Below are 22,721 nucleotides of genomic sequence, written 5' to 3' on the forward strand. Positions count from 1 at the left end.
GTAGGCACACCTCCCCTTGAGATGGACCACATTGCTTTTCCATCCTGTGCACTGAAAGATGCAGGGATTTGGTGTAGCAAGCCATATCTAATTGTTTCAGAATGCATGCATACCTTTTACCTGTGGATTTGTGTGGTGTATACCTCTCTGTGTGTGCACACTTACATGTGTTTGAACACCAGGGAACCCATGCTGAACAAAGCCACTCTTCTGTGTATATCTACAGTATTAATAAAAATATTGAGTTAATAAATACTTGTTTTTGACAGATGCATTTAGGAGCCATCAATTAGGTTTGGCATTCATTAGGTGGGGAGAAGTCCAATCAGATTTCACTGACTCAACAAAGCCGCCTGTAAATTGTGGGCTGTTTGTTCTGACGTTTGATGAATTATTCTTCATAATCCACTGTCTGCTGTGATAAATCTAATCTTTCAGTTTTTGCTGTCTTAATAATTCTTGGAGCAATACTGTGATATTTTGTTTTTGTAGTGGGAATAGAGAGGCTGGGACAATGGAAAAAACCCTCATTGCTCACTGGGAAGTAGACTGCTCTGCTCCAAGGTAACATTTTCTCGCTCCTAGACCCTTTGGTCTGACAGACTTGCAGGGGTTGGTAAGTCCTTGGTGCCATGGACAGTTAAGTTCTTCAAAAGGTGACCAACCTAGGATGTAATTCACATCTTATAAACCTGCTCCAGGAAAGGCTGTCAGATTTTTGAGAGCAATAGGATCCTAGTGTAAATAAAGTGAATTCCAAAAGTTCTGGGAGCCACAAGCCTTAAAATGTATCAGTTACAGAACTGAGTAACTCTTCAGCTCTTCTGCCACATGAAATAGAGGGGACATTGTACTAGGTGGTGTTAAGATGGCAAATGCAGCCCTCAAAATTCCCCAGGGAAACCTGCTGTCTTCCCAGAGTGGTATTGTGTTGGTTTGTTTTCCAACAAGCTCACAAATCCCATTGTCACAGTGCCCCATGCTGCCTGGTCTAGGAGGCTGCAGACTGCATGATCCCTGTGTAAATCTCAGAAAGCTCCTGTAGATTGAGCTCACCTTAGCAAATCACCATCCATGTAGCTATGATTAAGAGGGGACTGTTCAGTGCTGTGTCTGTCAGGAATGGAATAAATGGATGAATCAAGTCACCTCATCAAGGGAATTCCATTGAAGAATCACAGCACAAGGAGATATGCAAAATTTACCTACTGCATTCACTTTATTTCTGTCTGCTTCTGACATGTACCTGTTTCCCAACTGTATGGTTCTCTTTGCCTTGAATGGATTTAGCCCAGCTCTCCCATTTGCATCTTCCTGTACATGGCATCAAAATGCTAGGAGACTGAGCTACTGCAGGCCATTGTAACACAGTACTGTTAATGAAGCTCTGTTGTATCATGGCCTGTGATGAGTTTCCTGGAGGCAAGAAGTACAAGTTGATCCTGCGTTGCCTTGTCAGTCCCTCCTAAAATAGCAGGAGATCCAATACATTGCTATTTCCAAATACAAAGTGCAAGACTCAGAATCTTACAGGGTCTCTCAGTTATTTTTCTAGGCTGTCAAACAGCAACTGTTTCCCAAGCTAGCAGCCCTTGAAATAATTCCTGCATTGTCCATGCTGCTGTCATGAACATTGGTCAGTTTGGCGGGAAGAGATTCTGAAGAACATAAGGATAACTGTACAGATCAGACAAAATACTGAAGCCCACTACCCTGCCACTAACTGTGTGGCTTTGGGAATTAACTTCTCTTGAGTAACAGCAAGGTAGTTCTGAAAATAGCTGGTTCAGACTCCATGTTACCTATTCTGATCCCAAATATGTAGCCTCAGGAATGGGCTGTGAGATGGAATGTTGGAGGAAGGGGGATACAAGGGGCATGAACATGCACATTATTTAGTCTCAAATGTACATGTTTGATCTCTTTGTAACCTTAGTGTTTAGAATTATTTGTGCTTTATTTAAAGCATTTACCACAGTGTGTGTCTTGTAGGCAAGGATTGGGTTTTTTATTCAGTAAAGGTGCTTGGTTGCATGGTTTAGTTGATTAAGTGGGTTGGATTAGTTGATAGGTTGGACGTGATGATCTTGGAGGTCTCTTCCAACCTGGTTTATTCTATTCTATCTTCTATTCTATTCTAATTGTAGCAAATATTGGCTAAGAGACAAAGGCTATAAAAGCATGGCAGACATACAGTTAAGCTTTACCTTGTATCATCTTCCTGGTTCTGGTAATCCAAAGGTTAGATTGCCTGGTCTCAAGATTGTATATTGGTGTTTAATAACTTGTGATTTTCTTCAGTGACTTATCTCCACAGCTGGACTTTTGGTATTCATAACATTCTGTGGCAATAAATTGTCCAGCTTAATTGGTGTAGGAAAAAAACCCCCTTCTTTTTCCTTGTTTTACTCCTGCCATTTGCTAATCTTGTGTGCTAATCGACAATTTGTTGCCCCCAAGTTCTTCTGTGGAGTGAATGAGCATGCCCAATCCCATTTTCCATGACAGAAGTAATTTCATAGAGCTCTGTGACATTCCCTCCCTATTGTCTATCTTTCCAGGCTGAAGAGTCCTTTGATGTCCTGGAAAATATTTGAAGGCATTTTTCAAAATGCTTTGGTGCAAGACTCTCTTCCCCTGGGAAGTGCTGAGCATTTGAAAGTCTCTTCACTGACACCACCTGTACTGGACTGGTTCAGCTGGCAGAGTAGAGGAAAGGTTCTTTGTAAGTGATTGTGGAAGAGTGGAATTTTCAAAACTGTAATGGACTCTTCTGGAAAACTCTTGGATAGGATTTGTAATGCAAAATGTTCTTAGACCCCACAGTGGCCTTATTCAGGCTGCACCATATACAGGGCTCTGGAGCACCATGCTGGAAGGGATTCAGCCTGCCAGCTAAACAGGGCTGGGCTGCTGAGACATCTTCTATTAGTGATCCTTCATCCCAGTGCATCCTAAATTTGTCCTGAACAGACTACTGATACATGACATGGTGCTTCATCTGCTGTGGTCACTACGTCAGACTGCAGCCACCACATTCCACTCAGGATGACATCACTGGGTCAGGAAGGGGCATCGTGATTTCAGCTCCTGCTCCAGGCTACCTTGTTAGCAGCCTTTGTGGAGAGGGAAGGGAATATCCCTCTGGAGTGGGCAGGTTGAAACCAGGCAGTAATATTTGATCATTTGGTGCAGCAGATGGATATAAAAAGGTTGGGATTAAGAGGCAGTGTATTTCAAAAGAAATTAGCTAGCAAGACATGCACATTTAACGTTTATGGTTTGGAGATTAAGACATCAGGCTGGAACTTGGGATATCTGGGTTAAATCCCAGCTCTGTCGTAGGCTTCTCATAACATGCTGGGCAGGTCATGTAAGGTAATACTTTCAGAAAGGACTCAGGATTTGGGAGCTTAAATCCAATTGCCTTTCAGTAACTTCCTCAGTGTTTAAGGACAGATTCACAAAAAATACTGAGGCATTCTGATACTCACCATTGCAGCAGAGCTGGTGTATGCCACAGACCTCCAGCAGAGCATTGTGTGCTTTGGGAAGGCACTTCAGCATGTGAGGAGGCCTGTCGGTGCCAGCTGGGGACTCCCATAAAGCTGACTTTGTGCAGGGCCTGCAGTGGAAGTGCACCTTATACAGCAGCACTCTGGGCTTAATGATGGTCTCTAGGTGCCACCTCAACACAAATACATACTAATAAGTGCCTAAGTAGATAGATCCTGTTAGAGCTTTTGTATCATCTCCCTGAGGTGTGAATACTAATACCAACAATCATGGAAAGATTTTACATATTTAAAATCAAACAAGTTTCATTCTTTAAATGGTGAGGACTCCATTTCCAGCCAGAGAAGTACACAGGCACCTTCACTGGCTGGCTGAGCACATACCTGATGGGAACTGGCTGTGCAGGAGGCTAGTGAGGGAATCTACTGCGTGCAGGGACACTGCTCACCTGCACAGCTGTAAACCTGCAGCTGGCTGTCCTGTTCCTTTTTAAAAGAGCAGCCCTAAAATTCCTTCTCTCTTTTAAATATTTATTAAAGCTGTCTGGAAACTGTGCTTGTTTCATCTCCTGCCAGGGTTACAGATGGTAAGAGCCAGTTTGAGAAGGCCCGTTGAGACCAGCTGTGGCTTGAAAGAAGCTTGAGAATTCTATATTGTGTGGGCTCTGAGACTATCCTGGACCTTTGCTTGCTCATTATACATCCCAAAACCATGGGTAGAGTTTTTGTTAAGGGCATCTATTAGCTAGGTGCTCGTGAGCAGGAAGAGCCTGCAGCCTGCTCCAGGAACTCACTGCCTGCATGAAATGGCTGCAGCTTCCACCCCTGGGGAAGGACCCTGCTCTCTGGCAGGCAACATGGGAGCCTCGCTCACCTCTGCTCCCAAGTCATACAGACTCTTGCTTGCTTTTGCCTGTCTGGGACACACAGCCTGCATCAGAAGCACTAGCTGCCTCCATCGAGCTGTGAAAAGAGAATTTCATAATGAATGAGGGTGATTTGCTAAGTGGGGGGTCCTGGAACCCAGCTGTAATGGTGCTGCTGCTTTATCTCAGCCTCACAGCTGCTCATGTAATGGCCTGGCTGTGATCTACTCCCTCCCCCATGTGCACACTCTACCCTTACGCTCCTGGAGGAGCTGTCAATTCGCAGGCCCTGTTGCAGTTCCTCACCTCGCTGCCCTCACCTGCAGCCTGTGGGTTTGCACAAATTCCCTCTTGAATTGCAGCTGGCTCTGTGACTGCTAACCTGGCTTTCATATTTTAAATATCAAGTTTTTAAAAGCAGTACTTCTGCCCAAAAGAACTCCTAGGGGCAGCTGTCTTCAAAGGAGGTTTCCTTAAAAAAATGTAGTGACACAAGAATATTGTCTGTATTATTCCCCTTAAGATATCCTCTCTTTGGCTGATAGACAAACTTTACATAAAGGAAAAAGTCTTTCTTTTTTACTAAACTGAAAGAAGAGCCTCAAAATCCAGAAGTGAGTTAGCAAAAAAGGGTGGGGGTTAAAGAGAGAAAAATCTTTTTTCTCTTGGGACATGAACGTCAATAGGTTTGAATTATGGACCTGCTGTAATTAAAAACCACATAACTAGTTGCTTTTAAATGCAGTTGTTTTTACTTAATTGATTTTGCTGCCAGGACCAAAGGGAATTAATTAAATAAATAAAATGCACCTTCCTCGTGAATTACTGGTGGCAGCTGAGTCTCTGTTGGAATCTAATTGCTGCAAATGCTCCAGTTTGTTGCTAGCAGTAGTTTTCTGTAGAAGGTACTGGGAGAGAAGGGGTAGGGTGGTGTGGGAGGGGGCTCATTCCCTGGCAGCTGCAGGAGGGAACAGTCTGCTCCTTGTATAGTATTTTTCTTCGTTGTCAGCAAAAAGAATATTCCTTCAAGTGCTTTGCATGAAGACTTTGCTTAGAAAGTCTTTATTCATAGTTAATTACTAGCTCTCTGCAGCTCCCATCCTTAATTACCTTTTAAAAAGCAGGTTACAAAAATGCACTGACATTCCTTCTTTTTTGTTACTGCATAAATTACAAGCTTCTCAGCTGCTTGCCCCAAACCAGTCCAGCCTGCGGGAAGAGTGGGACAGGTTCCCTTTGTTGACTTATTGATACCTCAGAGCCTATTTGCACCTTGCTTTGCAGAGCAAGACAGAAACCCTTAACTAGCATTACATGAACTAGCTCCATGCCTGAAGCTTCATGACTGTGTTGGCACTCCCTCTGAGCTAACTAACGGTGCAGAGCTAGTCACAAGGCAGATACCACACTACTGTAGTAACAGTTTTTAGGGCTCAAGCTGTCCAGTGCTGCACTGAGAGTCTCTAACAGGGTGCTGTGTTCTGCAGGGAAGATGAGCCTTTGCCCACCTCCCATTGCCACACCCATGGCTGCCTTGGTTTTTGCATTCTGTTCATTCACCTGGTAAATCTATGTCTTCATCTGCAACTTTCCTTATAGTCTAGTCCTGGATTTCACAGCCAGAACTGCTAATAATTTCCTCTCCTGCCAGTGCTTTGCTGTCCCCACTTGGTGCTTTTTCTGAGCTGAGAGCACTGGTTACTTTTATTGGATGTGTGAGAAAGTCTATCACGCTGTCTTTGTTTAGCCAATTGTGTTGCCCAGTGACATCCCATGTCCCTAGCAAGAGGAACTTGGAAAAGGCACACATGGACTGAAATGGAAACAGATTTAACAAAAGAAAACAATAACCCTCTTAATACTAACAGAAAGTACACAAGGTTGTATTCAGGCAGTGTAGTGGTTGTGAGCTGTGCACTTGCAGTGAGTGCAAGATGTCAAGCACTGTGAGCACCACAGCTTCAGTGAAAACACTGAGGGTCACAGTGAACAGGAATGTTAGTTTTGGGCAAGACTCTCCAGGGACTGTCTTTATACTGAGCGTGATGTTTGTGGTATGGAATACGTGTGTTGGCCAGCTTCAGTCAGCTGCTTTTGCTCCTCCTAGCTTTAGCATCTGTCTAACTTAAAGCTGCTAAAGACCTTGATAACTATGGAGACCTGCATACCATGGCTAGCCATAAACAAACCCATGGTGTCTTAGCAGCTTTGTTCTCACTGAATTGGGTGCTGCAGTCTTCTCAGAAATACTCTTTTCCTGGCTATAAAACTGGTTCTGATTCTAACCCGGTGAAACCAGGGCACACATCAAACACATTTTCAGGGCAAATCATCAGAGGTGCAAACTGCAATTTTTGTCCCCATGCCCACCCCCTTACCACTGCTTCTGGCCATACGCTGGCTTTGACCAAGTAAGCTCAGTGCTGCTGCTGTAATGCTTGCAAACAATGAAGTGTCAGGTTTCAGGGGGTGATGATAGGTGGCATTAAATACATGCAAAAGAAATACATGCAAAGGGACAGCTGTTGACTTCTGCACACAGTAGCAATCAAGGATGCTGGATATTACCGCTGCAAAACATTTTCAGGAGGGGTCCCTCACTTGCTGCCTGACTACTCCATGTCCTAGATGAAATGTACTGCTGGGGTCTGCCACAGGTTTTCATAAACAAAATATATCCAGGGCACTTCCGTGCTTGGCAGCTTTCACTGGGAGGCCAAGCAGCAACAAGGCTCAGGTCTTACGAGAGGTAATATCAAAGGGATGAGCCTCCCCAGCTTTGGCACTTGCTGTCTTTGTCCTGTGGCAAGGCTTTCCTTAGGACAGTGTCTGGTACCCCAAAGCTGATATCTCTATCTCTTTTCCTGGCAGATAGAAGAGCTGTTCGTGAGTTTTGAGGACACTCCCTTAGGAGCAGCATCACTAGCTCAGGTGCACAAGGCAGTCCTGCAGGATGGAAGAACGGTGGCAGTGAAAATCCAGCACCCAAAGGTCCAAGCCCAGAGCTCCAAGGATATTTTGCTTATGGAGGTAAAACTAGCTATTGACTTGATTTACAGAGCAATTGCTATCAAAACCTATGGGAGACATATTTACCTGTGATGTAAGCAGGTGTAACACCATCATCCTGCAGCCCTGAAACCTCCAAATGTAAGTGTTGTCTTATGGGAATAATACAGAAAGCTGATGAGTATTACAGTGCACGTGATTGTGTGGAAGGAGAAGCTGAGCAAGAAGGTAAGAGTGATGGGGGGCAGAATGAGATGATAGGTAAACATGAATGACAACAGATTAAGTCCATATGAGATTTAAGAACTAGAACGTGAGTCCTGAAGTCTCTCTTCAGCCTGTGTGCCCATCAACTGGTTGATTAAACAGATCTCAGTTGCCCTTGCATTCAGGGCTGTGTGGCCAAGGAATGATCATTCTTTAGGGTTAGCATGTTTTCAATTATATTCCAGTATGGATTCAACAGTGGCTAAGGTTGCTGTGATTCAGCATTTGTTCTTGATCAGCAGCTTAGTGCTGAGTTGGTTGATGCTGGAAACAAACACAGTGAAACATGGAGATCACCCAACACAGGCAGACTCACAAATGAGGGATTCAATTAGGCAAGAATCACAGAATCACTGAATCACCAAGGTTGGAAGAGACTTCAAAGATCATCAGTTCCAACCTGTCACCACAGACCTCATGACTAAACCATGGCACCAAGTGTCACATCCAATCCCCTCTTGAACACCTCCAGGGACGGTGACTCCACCACCTCCCTGGGCAGCCCATTCCAATGGCAAACGACTCTCTCAGTGAAGAACTTTCTCCTCACCTCGAGCCTAAACAGAAGTTTCAGTGCCTGTCTCCTGTTCCTATGCTGAATGGTAGGTACCATTCGTGTTCCCAGTACCATGCTGTAGCTTCACCCAAACTTCCCCTTGTTAAAGTGGGGAGCTGGGGAAAAGCTGTGGCACAGCACTGCATTGCAGTAGTCAAAGATGCCAATGATATGGTAGGAAATGGGGATAAGGTTGAGGTGAAGCAGAGGCAAAGGATTAGGTCTGTAAATGGTAATGCTAAAACTAAAAGTTAAAGAGGGGAACCTTAAGCTGAGAGGGGTCTAATAAGTTTTTAGAGTGAGCTGCTGATGCAGTGACACAGAGTTCTCCATCACAGGAGATCAGGAATCAAAGATGCTGCCAGCACCCTCTCAGAGAAGAGTGTAACTGAAGCTTCTTTGGGCAGCTAAAATGCTCTGCTTTGAGCAATCCTGGCTAGCCTGCAAAGAAGCACAGCTGGTTCCAGCTGGAGCACATACTTTTGCAGCTGAACATTTATTTTGGACTCATAGTGAAAAAAAATTTGGTTCAATAAAGATATTCCAGTTAGATTAGATATGTCTGTTGCAGAGCTTCTTTGAGAGCACACAACTGTTTGAACTGGCTTTGGGTCCAGCTGTAGATTTGGAACTGATTCAGGTCGTCTCCAGGACTGACTACAGTGATCTGCCCAGAGTTTGCTTTTGTGAGTCATCACAGGTACAGCAATTCTCGAGGGGCTTATGGCATCCTTCACTCCTGGCCAGGACAGGATGGCAGAAACTAAGCAGTTAAAGAAGGACTAACAGGTAATGAAAGGCTGTAAGACCAGGACAATAAGAGAACTGTGTATGAATGAGCCACCCATCTACACCCACTGTGGGATATTTGACCTTTTGACAGTAGGTGTCTGACCGTTTTAGGTCTCACCACCGCAGTGTCACAGGAAAAATCTTCCCTCACACCATGCTGCTGTGATGCCTGGTTATATTGGCAGGCACGTTTGAACAATTTGAGAGTGATTCCTTTATTTTCTGCTTTTAGACTAATCCTCATGGAAAACCTGAAACTAAACCAGTGTGTTTGCTTTTTTGCAATGTATTACTGTCCTTCCTCTACAGACAGTCTAGCTTCTCATCCTTGAGATCTGTGGAGAAGTAGCTCACAACATGACACAGTGCAGTCTTGTTTTTAAAGGGTCTCTTATGGAGTGTTGGCTTACATGCATAATTGTATCCTTGTGTGAGGTTATTTTTGTGTAGGCTGAAGTGAAAGCCAGATGAATATGCACTGAAGGTCTGGTTCTTTAAGAATCAGACATTCCAGTTAGATGGGAGGTTGATTTAAATATTGATGGAGATGGTCAGGTTGCTTAGCCTGGAGAGGAGGAGACTCAGGGGTGACCTTATTGCTCTCTACAATTACCTTAAAGGAGGTTGTAGACAGGCAGATGTTGGTCTCTTCTCCCAGGCAGCCAGCACCAGAACAAGAGGACACAGTCTCAGGCTGCACCAGGGGAGGTTTAGGCTGGATGTTAGGAAGAAGTTCTACACAGAGAGAGTGATTGCCCATTGGAATGGGCTGCCCGGGGTGGAGTCACCATCACTGGAGGTGTTCAGGAGGAGACTTGATGGGGTGCTTGGTGCCATGGTTTAGTTGATTAGGTGGGTTGGATTAGTTGACAGGTTGGACACGGTGATCTTGAAGGTCTCTTCCAACCTGGTTTATTCTATTCTATTCTATTCTATTTAGAGACTGATGGGAAGGAGCGTGAATGGAAAAAGCTAGATGGAAGATTCCTAAATTCATTTGAAGTTTCATGGCATCAGTACTGACTCTTTAAAAATCGGTACTGAGGGAGATACCTCTTCTTATTTTGGTACTTATTTCAAGACCATATGCTAGACTGATGTCAGAAAGAGGACAGGCCAGATAATTTGTTAAATATGTCCCTGCTGATGGTCAAATTGGCACATGGGCTCAAAAGAGCCTTGAAAGAATTTAAAGAAAGCCCAAAACAATGCATGACTTTTCTCACGTTGGACACCAATGCAACAATTGTGCAGCCTCTGTAAAGTTTATGTATATGTTCACGAAGATCACCGAGTGAGATAGATTTGAAAGGATTTAAGCCTCTAGATAGGACAGTAGAAAAATCATTCAATAGTGTCTGGAACCTGGTGATTACATTTTTAAAGGAGCACTGAGTTTGAAACTTACATTTAGATAAGGGAAGTAGAGACAGGGGTGGAGAACAAAATGCTTTCACGCAGCTGCACAGGAACAGTGATGATTCATAAACTTATTTCTTTCCATGCATTTCAATGCTAGCAGCTTTCTGCGTGGTCTTTAAATGTTCTTCCTGCCATGCAGGAATTCCCACCTCGGTGGTGAAGGTCTAGAAGGTGAAAGTGTCCAGAAACACACACTTGACAAGTCTATTTTAATTTTCGGATGGGTGTACAGAGCAAAGTAAGATAAAGACAGCAATGTGGATGGCATTTTTTATGCTTTATTTTTGTGTTATGACTCAGGTAGTTAGGTAAAAAGCCCACAGAATGTTTTATTTTCCTTAAGATGTGGTCCAGACTGTCAGCTGGTGTCATTTTGTGACTGATTCTGAAACTGGCCCTTCACTGGAACAGAAAACGTGCTTGACTGCTGTGCAGCTTTGATTATGCCATCCAGTCACATAGTCTTCATGTTCTTCAGGAAGGACTGCCTATTACTCACCCCTTAAATGTTGTTTTAAGCAAAGATTTCCAGAAACATCTTGGCTGAGCTTTTTGAGACCCTGTGTAGCAGAGTACCTAATGCCTTTAAGAAGAGGAGGATGTCAGGTGGTCGATATGTGGTACTTTGAAAACACCACCTCAGCATTGCTGAGGATGCCTGTGACTGATGCTGAGGAGCAGCCTGCCCTCTGACCCTCACCAGAAGCGTCCTTTAAAGATATGTAGCCTACTGCTTGTATCCAGATGCCACAGTCTTCTGTGAACTGGCCAGTGGATTTTCTCTGCTGGCAAACTTCTTGCTTAGCAGTGGAAAGGAGTAACATTAAAAGTCAGCACTCAGAAGAGAGTTGCTCCTGGGCCAAGCCATCGGTGAGATCTAGCCGGGTGGTCTTTTCTCCAGGGCTTTGCTCTTTTTCTTCTAGTCAGCAGGGCTCCCTGTGGTGTCTGTGCTGTCATTTAACTCCCAGGTGTGCCTTTGTGGAAGGGCAAGTCAAAATTTGTGTTGCATGACCAAAGCATGACACCATGTGTTGCATTGTGAACCCTACAAGCACTTGGGGCATAGGCTAAGGATGTTGTAAATGACATGGAAGCGTCCTATCACAGCATTATCTGGAGCTGCATGATTTTGGAGCCAGGATGCAGCTGAGTGTTTCCTTGTTCTCAGGTTCTCCTCTTGGTTGTGAAGCAGATCTTTCCAGATTTTGAGTTCATGTGGCTGGTGGAAGAAGCTAAGAAGAATCTGCCCTTGGAGCTGGATTTCCTCAATGAGGGCAGAAATGCTGAGAAGGTTGCTCATATGCTCAAGAAGTTTGACTTCCTGAAGGTGAGGAAACACATATTTCTATGTATGTACATTAATAGTCTGACTTTAGGCATCTTGTGCACCTCATTTACCACTTAGAGGAACGATACAGAGGGAGAATGGAGCTCATTCTCTGTGTGTTGTTCATCCTAAACTGCTCTGCTGATACCAACCGGAAACTTCTCTGAGACAGGCATCATCCTTATCAGTTACCTGCTGTAGGCACTGTATACTGGATGAGCAGTGGTGACTTGGGGCCAGCTGTCTCTGGATCCTGCTACTTGTTTTCCCAGCATTTCTGAACTTGTCCAGAGACTTGTGAGTTTTCCATTCTTTATTGAGCCATCTGATGGTACCTCTTTCCTGGGCTTTAGCTCAACTGAGGACAAGAAATGGATATAAACCAGAAAAGCTAGACTGAAGCTGATGGTGTCAAGTAGGACAGGGAATGCTGTATATCTCAGGAGGAAGCATGATCTTTCCTCCTTCAAAAAAGCACATTCTCAATCTGGAATTGAGCATTCAGCCTTCATACATGTTCATGGCTTCTGTATTCATGTTGTCTTCATACACAAAGTCAATTGCACCAACATTTTTCTCTCCCCCACAGACTCTTGCCCCACCTGCCCTGCTACTGCACTAAGGTCACTGACAAATGTGTCAAGTACAGCCAGTCATGTACACATCTCATTCTTGGAAAGACCTGAGCCCCTGTCTTGAAGCTTGCACATGCACACCTCTTTTGCTGATGCACAAGAGGCAGAAGCCTCTGCTGTGTGCATTCTGGACATACACAAATACGATCAAGCACACATAGTGCTCTGGGCACAGTCACTTATGTACCTGCTTTTGCACATGCACAAAGGCAGTAAAAAATGCCCCCTCCTTTGGACCCTCCTGCATACACACATCAAAATGAGGTTCTCAGCTCAGGTTTATACAGAAGTCCCAAAATGGAAGTGACAACTACCTAAAATCAGGTGAGTTTAGGTAGGCTTTGCAGGCTAGTGCATCTTTTTATCCTTGTTTCCCCCATTTAAGGGCTATAATTCCTTGCTACCTGACTCCAGCTTTTGGGAAGTCCTGGAGCCCTGTAGCAGCAGTGGCCTTCCCATAGACACAGACAGCTAAAAGCCACCAGGGCTACAGAAGGTCAAAGGACAATGATTTTGCTGAGTGGGCGCTTATCAGAAGTGATGCACCTTGAAGAGCTGTATCCGTTGCAGCCGTAACTAGGATACAGTGAAGTAAATCCCCATGGAGACAGCCAATTACCTCCTCACTGGGTTAAGGAGCTATCATGATATCAATATGTGTAACAATAACAAATGGCTTGAGATGGCTAAGTAATGGATCCTCCTGTCTGACCTGCCAATTCAGAGACATGTTCATCACCCAAAGGCAACAGAAGAATTGGGCTCCTGTATCATTAATTTTCCTAAACATGCTAGAAAGCTGAGAAGTAGATTTTGTGCTGTGAACCTGTTTGAGCTTTTAAAGCCAGAGATAAATTGTTTCCATGCACTAGCATTACAGGCAAACATCTGTGAGTAATTAAAAAAATCACTGCAGAATTTGGCTGAGAGTGAGAAAGGCATCTCCAAATGCATGGATAGTACTTTACAAGCCCACTGACTTGCATCTGTAAATCTTGAGACAAGAATGAGTGTCACCTGAAATGATCTAAGGCAGCAGGGATCAGTGAGCTGGATGGTCTGGGGAACTGTTTTGGTTTGCTTTCACACCTATCTGGCTGTAAAGAATGGACATCCAGATAAGCTGGGAAGGCTGTGAGAAACTGAGCTACAGTGGCCTGTCTTGTTCCTCTGGTTTCTGTCATACAAGATGGACAGGACCTCGTAATTCTGCTTGTCCTGCCCCAAGATGCTGGACCCTTGCAGTATGTGAGTCCATGGATGAGTCAGGCAGGTAAGGAGAGGGGTCTACACAGCTGTCTCTCCCTTTGGAGGATCCAAAATGTGCAACTCTACTGGGGCATAGTAAAAAACATGGGTGGAACTCCCTTATACCTTTGGTGAAATGTACCTGTGTGGCTTTACCCATGTGCAAAAGCAAATCTGGACAGCTTGGGAGATAGTCAGCACAGTGATGTGAGCAATATCCAAAGGGAACGTCAACAAAGGACTCTCTACAATAGAGGCTGCAGCATGGAAAGAATGTGGCAGGAGAAAGAAGCTGGAAAAGAGGGAGCCAGTCACTGCCTCCCTGGATGACACTAGGCCTCTTACTGTTATTTCACCTTAGTTTGATTTATTGTGGATTGAATGATAAGTGCTTGGATATTTTACATTTGTTGCTGTGTCACACTGACAATAAGATTGTTAAGGATCTCCCAGGGCTTCTGTGACAAGGCCCTTATTTCTGACACTTGGTTTTCAGTTGCAGATGACCTAACTATGCAGGGTTTGTCAGCTCAAAGGCATTTGTGTTCCATGGGCCCCTGAAGACCTACAGTTTATGATGATTGTTTATCATTTTTAGAGCTGCTTAAGTAGGCCCTGGGCATAGCAAATGAGATGCAGTTTCTGTCTGAAGGACCTGAGTGGATGATTCAGAAACTTGAGATAGGTACTAGTTAGGCAGCCCAGCTAGAGGAGCTGCAGAGCAGGTAAAGCCCTTAGAAATCATTGGATGTGGGAGGTGGTCAAAATCTTGTGGAGTGTGGCCAGAAATGTGCCGTAAGGACATATCCTGCTGTTGTTGAACTGTTGTGTTACCCTTGCACACATTGCTGCTGTCCTGGTGAAGAGGCCTATAAATGGATTTAGCTCCCTTGGAGAAGAACAAGTCCTCGTTTCAGCCTGTTCCATTTTTTTCTTTTTCTGGGCTTTGTGCTATGTATTCTCTTTGCTTTCCCAGCCTGTTATTTGACCTAACCCATCTGTTCCTGTTTCAGGTCCCCAGGATCTACTGGGAGCTCTCCTCAAGGCGTGTCCTCCTCATGGAATTTATGGAAGGGGGACAAGTGAATGACAGGGCCTACATGGAGAGGAATGGCATCAATGTCAATGAGGTAGTTACTCAGCCATCCCTGAGTTGGGTGAGGTGGGCAAAACGAAACTGATGTTGACATTAGCTGACATTGATCCAAAACAGAGGCTAATGTGACAGGAGGGGATGGAAAAGAGAGCACACAGATGTGAACAGAGCAATCAATCTAAGAGGTCTCAGTTCTTGTGCTTCTGGGAAAAGTCCATAACCCCTTTTGGGGAACACTGTCATGGACACTGCACAAAAGATCTTCAGAAAGGCAGAGCGTGAAAGATGACCATGCTCTAATATCACATACACCCACAGTTTGTTCCAGAATGATAGTTCCTGTTCTCTTAAAGGAACAGCTTCAGCTTCTGTTTCATTTTGTCTCTCTTCCTTCCCTCTTTCTTCTGCATTTACTTTCTTCTGGACAAATGTATTTATCACCTTATGCAGGAGATATGGGTTTTACATGATCATTTATTAGAGTGCTGGAGCCCTTAGCCATGGTATAATATTCTGACATGGATTGTTTTCTTCTGTTTTCCAAAGCCTCCTTTTTTCTTTTGGATGCAGTCGTTTTCTTCATTGCTTCCTGGTCCTACATTGCTGTGTAGTTTTGCAGTCCTTCATTAAACAGACTTCATCCCACCAGTGAGTGAGATTGTGAGTGAGGCATGAAGGTAGAAGAGCATTTTGGATTCTCTGTGGCTGAAGGATTCTTGAGGAAAAGAAGGTATTACATCCCAGAAGGATTGGGAAGATGCCAGGGGAAAGGGTTTTCAGCCACTGGACAGTGTGTCAAGCCACAACTCTCAGTCAGTGAGTGCTTCCCTCAGTGAGTGCTGCTTGCTGCTTCCCTTGTGCCCTGTGGATGAGCCTGCACTTGGTTGCCTGGTCATCCAAGAGCTACAGCATAAAATCAACTGTACGTGGTCTGTCCATCCACTTACCTCTGAAATATGAAAGTTCCTCTCTCTCTGCTCTTCCTCTGCCCCCTTTCTATCTATGGCAAAGTTCATGTGCCATCAGTTAGAGACATGCAAAGACCTCTCAAGAGATGGGAAAATTTGAGGTTGAGTTTGGTGCGCCCCCGAAGGGTTAACTGTATTTTCTCAGCTGCCTCCCTGTGTTAGGAGGTGCCTTTTTCTCAGCCTAAAGAGCTCAGCAAAATTAGAGGTGGAGGATTGAGTAACCTGCCTCTTTCTCTGCTTGTTTCTCTTCACCTTTTCCTCTGCTCTTGCACCTTGCAGAACTCAATGAGAGATTTTCTGGTAACCTCTGCAGGTAGAAAGGCAGGCATCTTTTCACATGTTTCTCCACTGAAACACAGGAGGGAAAAGTTAAGGTTAAAGTAGATTCTGAAACTGTTTTTCCATTGTAACTGTGATGAACAAGCCAAGGTCAACGGGCAATACTGAATGACGCTTTCTTCTCTGCAAGATAGGTGGTCCATTTTCATTTAAGGGACTTCTTGAATTAATAGAAGGTCACCCATAGATAGCATAGTCTCTCGTGTCTCCATCAGGAAGAATTTGGAGCATTTATATCACTGTTTCTCCTCTTCCCTCTCATCAGGGCAATCCAGTAGTAATTGTCAGCTGATCAGAGGTAGAAATGATTCCTTCTCTGTTTTGTGCTGATGATCTTTCTTTGTATTTACCTGGATGTGCCTGGTCTACCAAGAACACCATAGTGTGCCTGTTGAGAACATGGCAGGTCATGGAATTTGCTATCAATAGAGACTTAAGAAGGCCTTGTCCATGGCAGAACATACAGTCAGCTCCATTCACCTGGAGAAGTCAACTGGTCAGAAGTGACAGAGTTGTTAATTTGAGTTAATCCTAGCCTTTTTTCTACTATAAAGACAGGCCAGGTCTAGCCCACTGCACTCAGATACAACAGTTGACTGTTCAGAGCTGCGCTTCCTCACAATACTTCAACAGCAGATTCATTCTAAGATTGAGGTAGCTAGGATAGTGTAGCTTCCTGGGGCTTTGGCCTCTACTTTGGATTTTCTTAAATGGCAAAGTTATCTGGGGAAGCCTGTGGAAGAACATTCTTTGTAACCTTCTGTAGCTTTCTCCAACCAGTCATGGTGGAGAATTTGGTGACTTCGGCCTTTCAGTAGGACGTTTTCTGCCACTATGTGCCAAAATACAGTAGAAAAGCAGCTAATTTCAGTTCTTCTAGCTTGCAGAGGCTTTTTCTTCCAGTATGAGAGATTTGGGGTGAAAATTGATCTCCTTTTTTTGACCATTCATGCCTTTGAGAAGGTAATTTTGGTGACCTTTTGGCACAATAGGTTCTGTGCAGCGATGAAGCCACATATTTTGCTGATTCCAAGCTGGTCTCTAAACGATGGCTAAGATGTAACTTAAAAAAGATTGGCAGCAGACTTCTACTGCAAAGATGAAGCTTCAGAAGTTCTGGCAATCTGTCACGTATAGGATGTTACTCAGCTCAGTGGTAGGACTGAGTTTCTGCCAACACTGTCAGTGCCTGCATTGAGCTGTTCATTCTTCCTTTGCTCTCTTCACACCCGAATTTTAATGATTAATTTTTACTGATTACCGATAAAGCAACAGTAGGAAGGAGGGAATACCAAGCCTGTCAGAATCGTGTGATGGGGAATGAGGTCTGTTGTTATGGGCGCAGTAAAATGAGGCAGGAGCGGTGCACATCGCAGATCTACCCTCTGGCAAGGTGCAGCAGGTGGGGACAAATATGACCAAGGTCCATTTTCAGTTGCTGCTGTTAATATTTCGGGTAAAGAACTGCATGACATGGTGGTGAACTGAGCAAAAGGCATCAAACACTGAAAGGACCATGAGGAGGGGCTTCAAAACTATGACATGGCTTATAAGATTCTGGCTTTCAAGGGATGCATTAGATCCCTATGAATCATCTCAATCTGTTTATCTATTGACCCTTCTGTCATCATACTCCATTTTGTTTTACTGGGTGGAAGAAGAAGAGTTTTCACTAAGCAGGATTTCTCTTGTCTGACAATGCAGCCTTGAAAAGCAAGCTGAGCCTCCCTCCTCTAAATGGAAAGGATCCCTGAGGTGAAAGCTTCCTTCAAACCAGGTTACTGACATTTACTTAATACCGTCTGTAGCAGGATTATCATTAAAGCTGCCCAAAAGCACATTAATCTCTCTGGATCCATGCAAGCGCTGGATTGTAATGGCATTTAATCAGAGAAGGCTTTGATTTCTAAAGACAAGTGCAAACACTGAAATATCTGCCTGTGGAACAGTTACTTATTCATGTGCAAGCGTAGCTGAGGATGAGCATGCAGCTAAGATATTGACAGTGGGAGGGAAGCCTGGAGAGTAGCGTTAGCAAGAAATGAGCTGGCATGAGTTTTGAGGGAAGACCAGGATATGGCAGGGTTAAGGGGGACATGTAGAACCTAGGCTGTTCCTCTTTTAAGACACAAGAGCATTTACAATACATTTGGCAGAGGTGGGTAGAAAGGGGAGGGAAACCAGACTGAGGAGATCTCAAGATGTTTATAGCATACTGTATGCAGGAGGGAGGAAGGACAGCAAGGCTACATAGAGCATGGACTTTTAAAGAGGATCCCAAATGGCTTGTTTTGCACCCATTCTGATCTTACCTGGTTTACTTTGAGAGACCTTGTCTGTGTACAAATCGTATCATTATTTCTGATCCACTGCTTGGGTCCTCACTGTCCCTCTTTGTGGATGCTCTGCTTGCCTCTAGAGAGGCTGCTGGGTCAGCAGGCTGTGAGAGCTGTGGAGCTTACCAGATGCACTCATGCCATGTCCTCCAGCTAACCAGCCAGCTTAGTTAGCCAAGTGCAGAGTCCCCCATTATCACCCTGGCTTGGACTTAAGTCAGGGAAAGGAAACAATGCCATCTACTTCAGCTCACTAAGAGCCTGGTGATGAGCTGTGGATGATTCAGAACTCAGGAAAAGTGTTTTGTCCAGCTGAGAAGTGAAAGCAAACAGCTAAGGTACTTAAGATGAGCTATTGTGTGCAATTACTGCCATCTGTCACCCCATCCTTCTGTGGCTTTTTGCTTCCTTCTGTTACTAAATGGGTTCTGCACTGGAATGGTATCTCTTATAAGGCTCAATAAAGAGCCAAGCTACCTTCTCATGGTTGACAGCTTTGCAACTTGAAATACACTTTCAATGTGGGATTTACTCTTGTGCCAAGAGGCAGGAGCTGCTGCCTTGTAGCTGTTGAAATTTAAGTGGGATTTCCCAGGGTGGGATTCCTTTGTCAGGACAAGTGTGGAAACCTCTCATGTCTCAAGTATTTGTGCTTATAACACTCAAGTGTTAGTTGAAATGGAGCACAGAGAAGAACACTGTTTCTGGGCAAAAAGGCTTTTCTTGCTCTTTGCACCTACTGATTTAGTCTGGGGAGAGGTTTCCTTTCATATCCTCCAACATTTCCTCTTGTCTGAAGCTTGATGAAAATTCACAAGGCGCTGGTAAGCAAAGATGACCTCCAGCATTTGCAGCTTCTGAACTGTGCAAAGATACCAGGTAAAAGAGTTAAATTGCATACGAACCTGTTCCTCACTGAAAGTCAGTCTGAAGCATCTGTGTCAGTCCATTGCTTGAATCTTGGAAACAAGGTTTATATTAAATCCAAGGAAACAGAACTACATTTAAAACCAAAGGAAAATGATCCCCACGGCTATTTCACATTCGAGAGAGGTACAAGAAGCAATTAAATAAATGACTGGTCTTCTCTACCTGTGTGCTTTTGAGAATCTGTAGAAACTTACCAAGTTAATCCCTCAGTTCCCTGAGCAGATGAGTCTAAATATTGTTCCCCACTTAAATGCCATGGAAGATGGGGCATTGAACAGGAAAATAATTTCCTCAGTCCCCAACAGGGAGCGTGGCATATGCTGTCAGTACACTCCAGGAGTTCTAAAAACTATTCCTGTAGCTTAATGACATCATGTGTGTCCAGACATCACCTTGCTGTGGTGGTAGATCATGCATAGAGATAGCACTGCATTAGAGAACACTGGGTTTTGATCCTCACAACTGGATCACAGAAGGCAGATTGTGAAATCGGATCTCTTGTGCGTGGCCATCCTAATCTGCTGTGAACAAGAGCCATTTCAGAGCAGAGACACAGAGCAGGCTCCAAATTGTGGCTGTTTTCTATCTGCACCCATTGCTAATTTGACACCATTTTAATTGGGCAGGATTGCCCTGGCAGGATTAAGCAAACTCTTGGATGAAGGCTGTAATAACAGCAATGAAAGAAAGCAAAAACCCAATACACTCTTCAATCCAATTAACCTTCGATTAAGGTTCCAAAATCAATGGTATTATTTTGGCCTGAGGAGGTAATATTGAGCCCTGAGAAATGAGCTGCACAACGACCTTTACTTTTAATGAGATCAATAGAAGTTAGTGTCGCCATCTCTTAAAATAATTGGCAAATATTAAAGCCAAATTAAGGTCAGAGACTAGTATCTGTTCCTTATCTAAAGAGACAGTCACAGATGGAGGTGGGATAGGAAAGTATGATGCACTATCTGGCAGTTTCATCTGAGACTTATCAGGGGCAGGCGGTGAGATCAGGTCTACAGGACCATGTCACAGGATTTTTTTCTTTGCCTTTCTTCTTCATGTCAGCCAGAGGCATGAAGCCAGGTCCAGCTTGCTCACAAGGCCAGGAAAGTATCAGTGACTTGCCCTGGATAACCCAGGTTGGTTTTTCACGTTGCAGCTATCTGTGGACGTGGTACTTGTGCCATTTTTTTTTTACTTCATTCATAACCTCAAATGTGCACACATTCTTTTCTTCCTGAGAGGTTTCTTGCTACCTACTGCATATTGGAGTTTGGAAGATACTAATTTATGATGGACTTTGCAGTATTTTGTTGTCAGGTTGATCTGTAAGCTAGGTGTGCTGAGAGGAGAGTTGCGTACAGGGGCTAGTGTGTGTCCAGAGGTTTGCTGCTATGGAGCTGTATGCAAGGGACTTACAATATGGTTTCATCCAAAGTGGCTCCTAGTGGATCATGGGAGGGTAACAGGTTGTCTAGGCTTTCAAAACTGAGGGCAGCAACAGTTTGCATCTGTGTATGCATGCAAGAAATAGGTCACTGCTGCTCCCTGTACCACAGCTTGGGATCCTCTGAATTACGTGACAGAAATGCAGTAGGTGTACTTGGTAAAATACTTGGTACTCTGGGTATGAATCAGTTAACTAGAAGAGGTGGGGATTAGTAAGGAAACTGCAAAGTAGTTAAGAAACTGGGAGAGGCAGTGATGGAGAAAAATTACTGTGGTGGAGTTCTGTGAGGTTTGCTCTGCAAACTGATCTTATTTAATAGATTCAGTGATGACCTCAACATGAACAGAACTGTGTGAAGGAGGTTGTTGATGACACAAAATTGGGAGGTTATGGCATTGTAGAGGAGGACCAGAGTAGCAATAGCACTTGGTGGCTTTGGGGACTGAAGTGATAGAAAGGGATAAAAATGAGCAAAGACTTGCACTTAGGAACTAATAAGAAGGATTTCTGAAATATGCTGGGCGTTTATCAGAGGGAAGTGACATGCTAGAATTAGCTTTGGGATATTAGTCAATCACAAGGTAAGTGTGTGTTTCCAGTGCAGGGTGACTGGGGAAGAAGCAGGTTGACTCCTAGGACATAGCAGATAAATGAGGATCCTGTAGAAACAGGGCAGTTTTTATGCTCTATCTATGATGATCATTATCTTACTGGTAAACACATTGGAGTTGTAAATGCTGGAGAGGAAAGAAGCTAGTTAAGCTCTAGGGTTATGTTACCTAAGGAAATAATTTAAACTGGACATCATTAAGATTAGGCTGGGATTTAGGGGAAAGGTTTTCACCATCTAGAGAGTGAAATTTTGGAAGAGTCTTCAGAGTCATGCTTTCTATCTTTCTTACTTCCAATGAAGTTGACCAGCTTATAGAGAGACTGTGATGCTGCACAGTCACAATCCGTGATGTCTGCATTACATTCTTACTCTGTATCTGCTTGTAACTCACAGGGTATGGTTTGTGACCATGGTGTGCCATATTGAGTACATAAAATGAACTTTGTGTGCTTAGTTTGGTGAAGAGTTACTCCAAATCTGGCTGTCATACATGTATCTGGCACTCCTTTGTTTGGCCCAGGTTGCTGACTCTCCATTTTGTCATCTGCAATCTACTTACTCTTCAGCTACACTTTTTTCCAAATGGAAAGGTTGAGCTGAAAATGTGTGATTTGCCTGACAGTGTCATGGTCTGTCACATAATGTAGCAAAGGCAGATTGCTGTCTGCAATGACTCCTTTTAGGCAGCAGTGCACCAATCGGCAAGGGTATGCCTCTGGCAAGAGGCAGTGCGTGGTGTTATTCTGATGGATCCAGCTCAGGTCTGCTTACTGACTAGCATGGTTCTTTCTCTTGTGTGTTATGGATAAATCATGCCATTCTTGATTACACCCCCATCTGCCTAGTTGTATTTCTTGTAGCACATCCAGTGCTACAAGTGCTTCTGTTTCCTTGCTGCTCAAATCTTCTAGTATTGGTAGACTGCCCCTCCTCTGCCATTCCATAGCCAACTCTGGAATCTTAATCTTTAATATTTTAATATTTTCCCCAAACTTTTAATATTTTCCCCAAGTAAATTCCTCCTGCAGCTTGGTCATTTAATGCTTTCTCTGAACTCACTCTCTGTAGTCTGCATCTCTCTGTTAATGAGGTGTCTGGAAATGAATGCGGGATTCCAAGGGTGATTATCGTTGTTTTACAGTGTGCAGCAGAACAGTGCTGGGGGACCCTGGTAATGACAAAGACCTTGTTGTGTTGGATACTAAACAGAGAAAGGAATGATGACCTCTCCATGTCATAACAAAATGCCTCTGTGTTTATTTTGGTCTTTGCTTCTGTAAAGCTCTGCAACCTTTTGTCTAATTTGTGGAGCACCTTCACCCCAAGGTCTTACACAACCTAAATGCATGCTGAAT

The 22,721-nt window shown here is 44.0% G+C and overlaps 1 protein-coding gene across 3 annotated transcripts in view; it reads left to right on the forward strand.

The window, feature by feature from the left end:
- Nucleotides 1-22,721, forward strand: part of ADCK1 (aarF domain containing kinase 1) — an 88,383-nt gene that overhangs the window by 44,783 nt on the left and 20,879 nt on the right. For all 3 annotated transcript variants that reach the window (XM_068148662.1, XM_068148664.1, XM_068148663.1), the window contains exons 5-7: nt 7,253-7,411; nt 11,596-11,754; nt 14,651-14,767. In XM_068148662.1, the coding sequence (XP_068004763.1) occupies nt 7,253-7,411; nt 11,596-11,754; nt 14,651-14,767 (435 nt within the window). The remainder of the gene's footprint in view (nt 1-7,252; nt 7,412-11,595; nt 11,755-14,650; nt 14,768-22,721) is intronic.

The sequence above is a fragment of the Melanerpes formicivorus genome, unplaced genomic scaffold (assembly GCF_026170545.1).
Source record: "Melanerpes formicivorus ecotype bairdi unplaced genomic scaffold, bMelFor1.0.p_v2 SCAF_17, whole genome shotgun sequence".
Classification (NCBI taxonomy): Eukaryota; Metazoa; Chordata; class Aves; order Piciformes; family Picidae; genus Melanerpes; species Melanerpes formicivorus.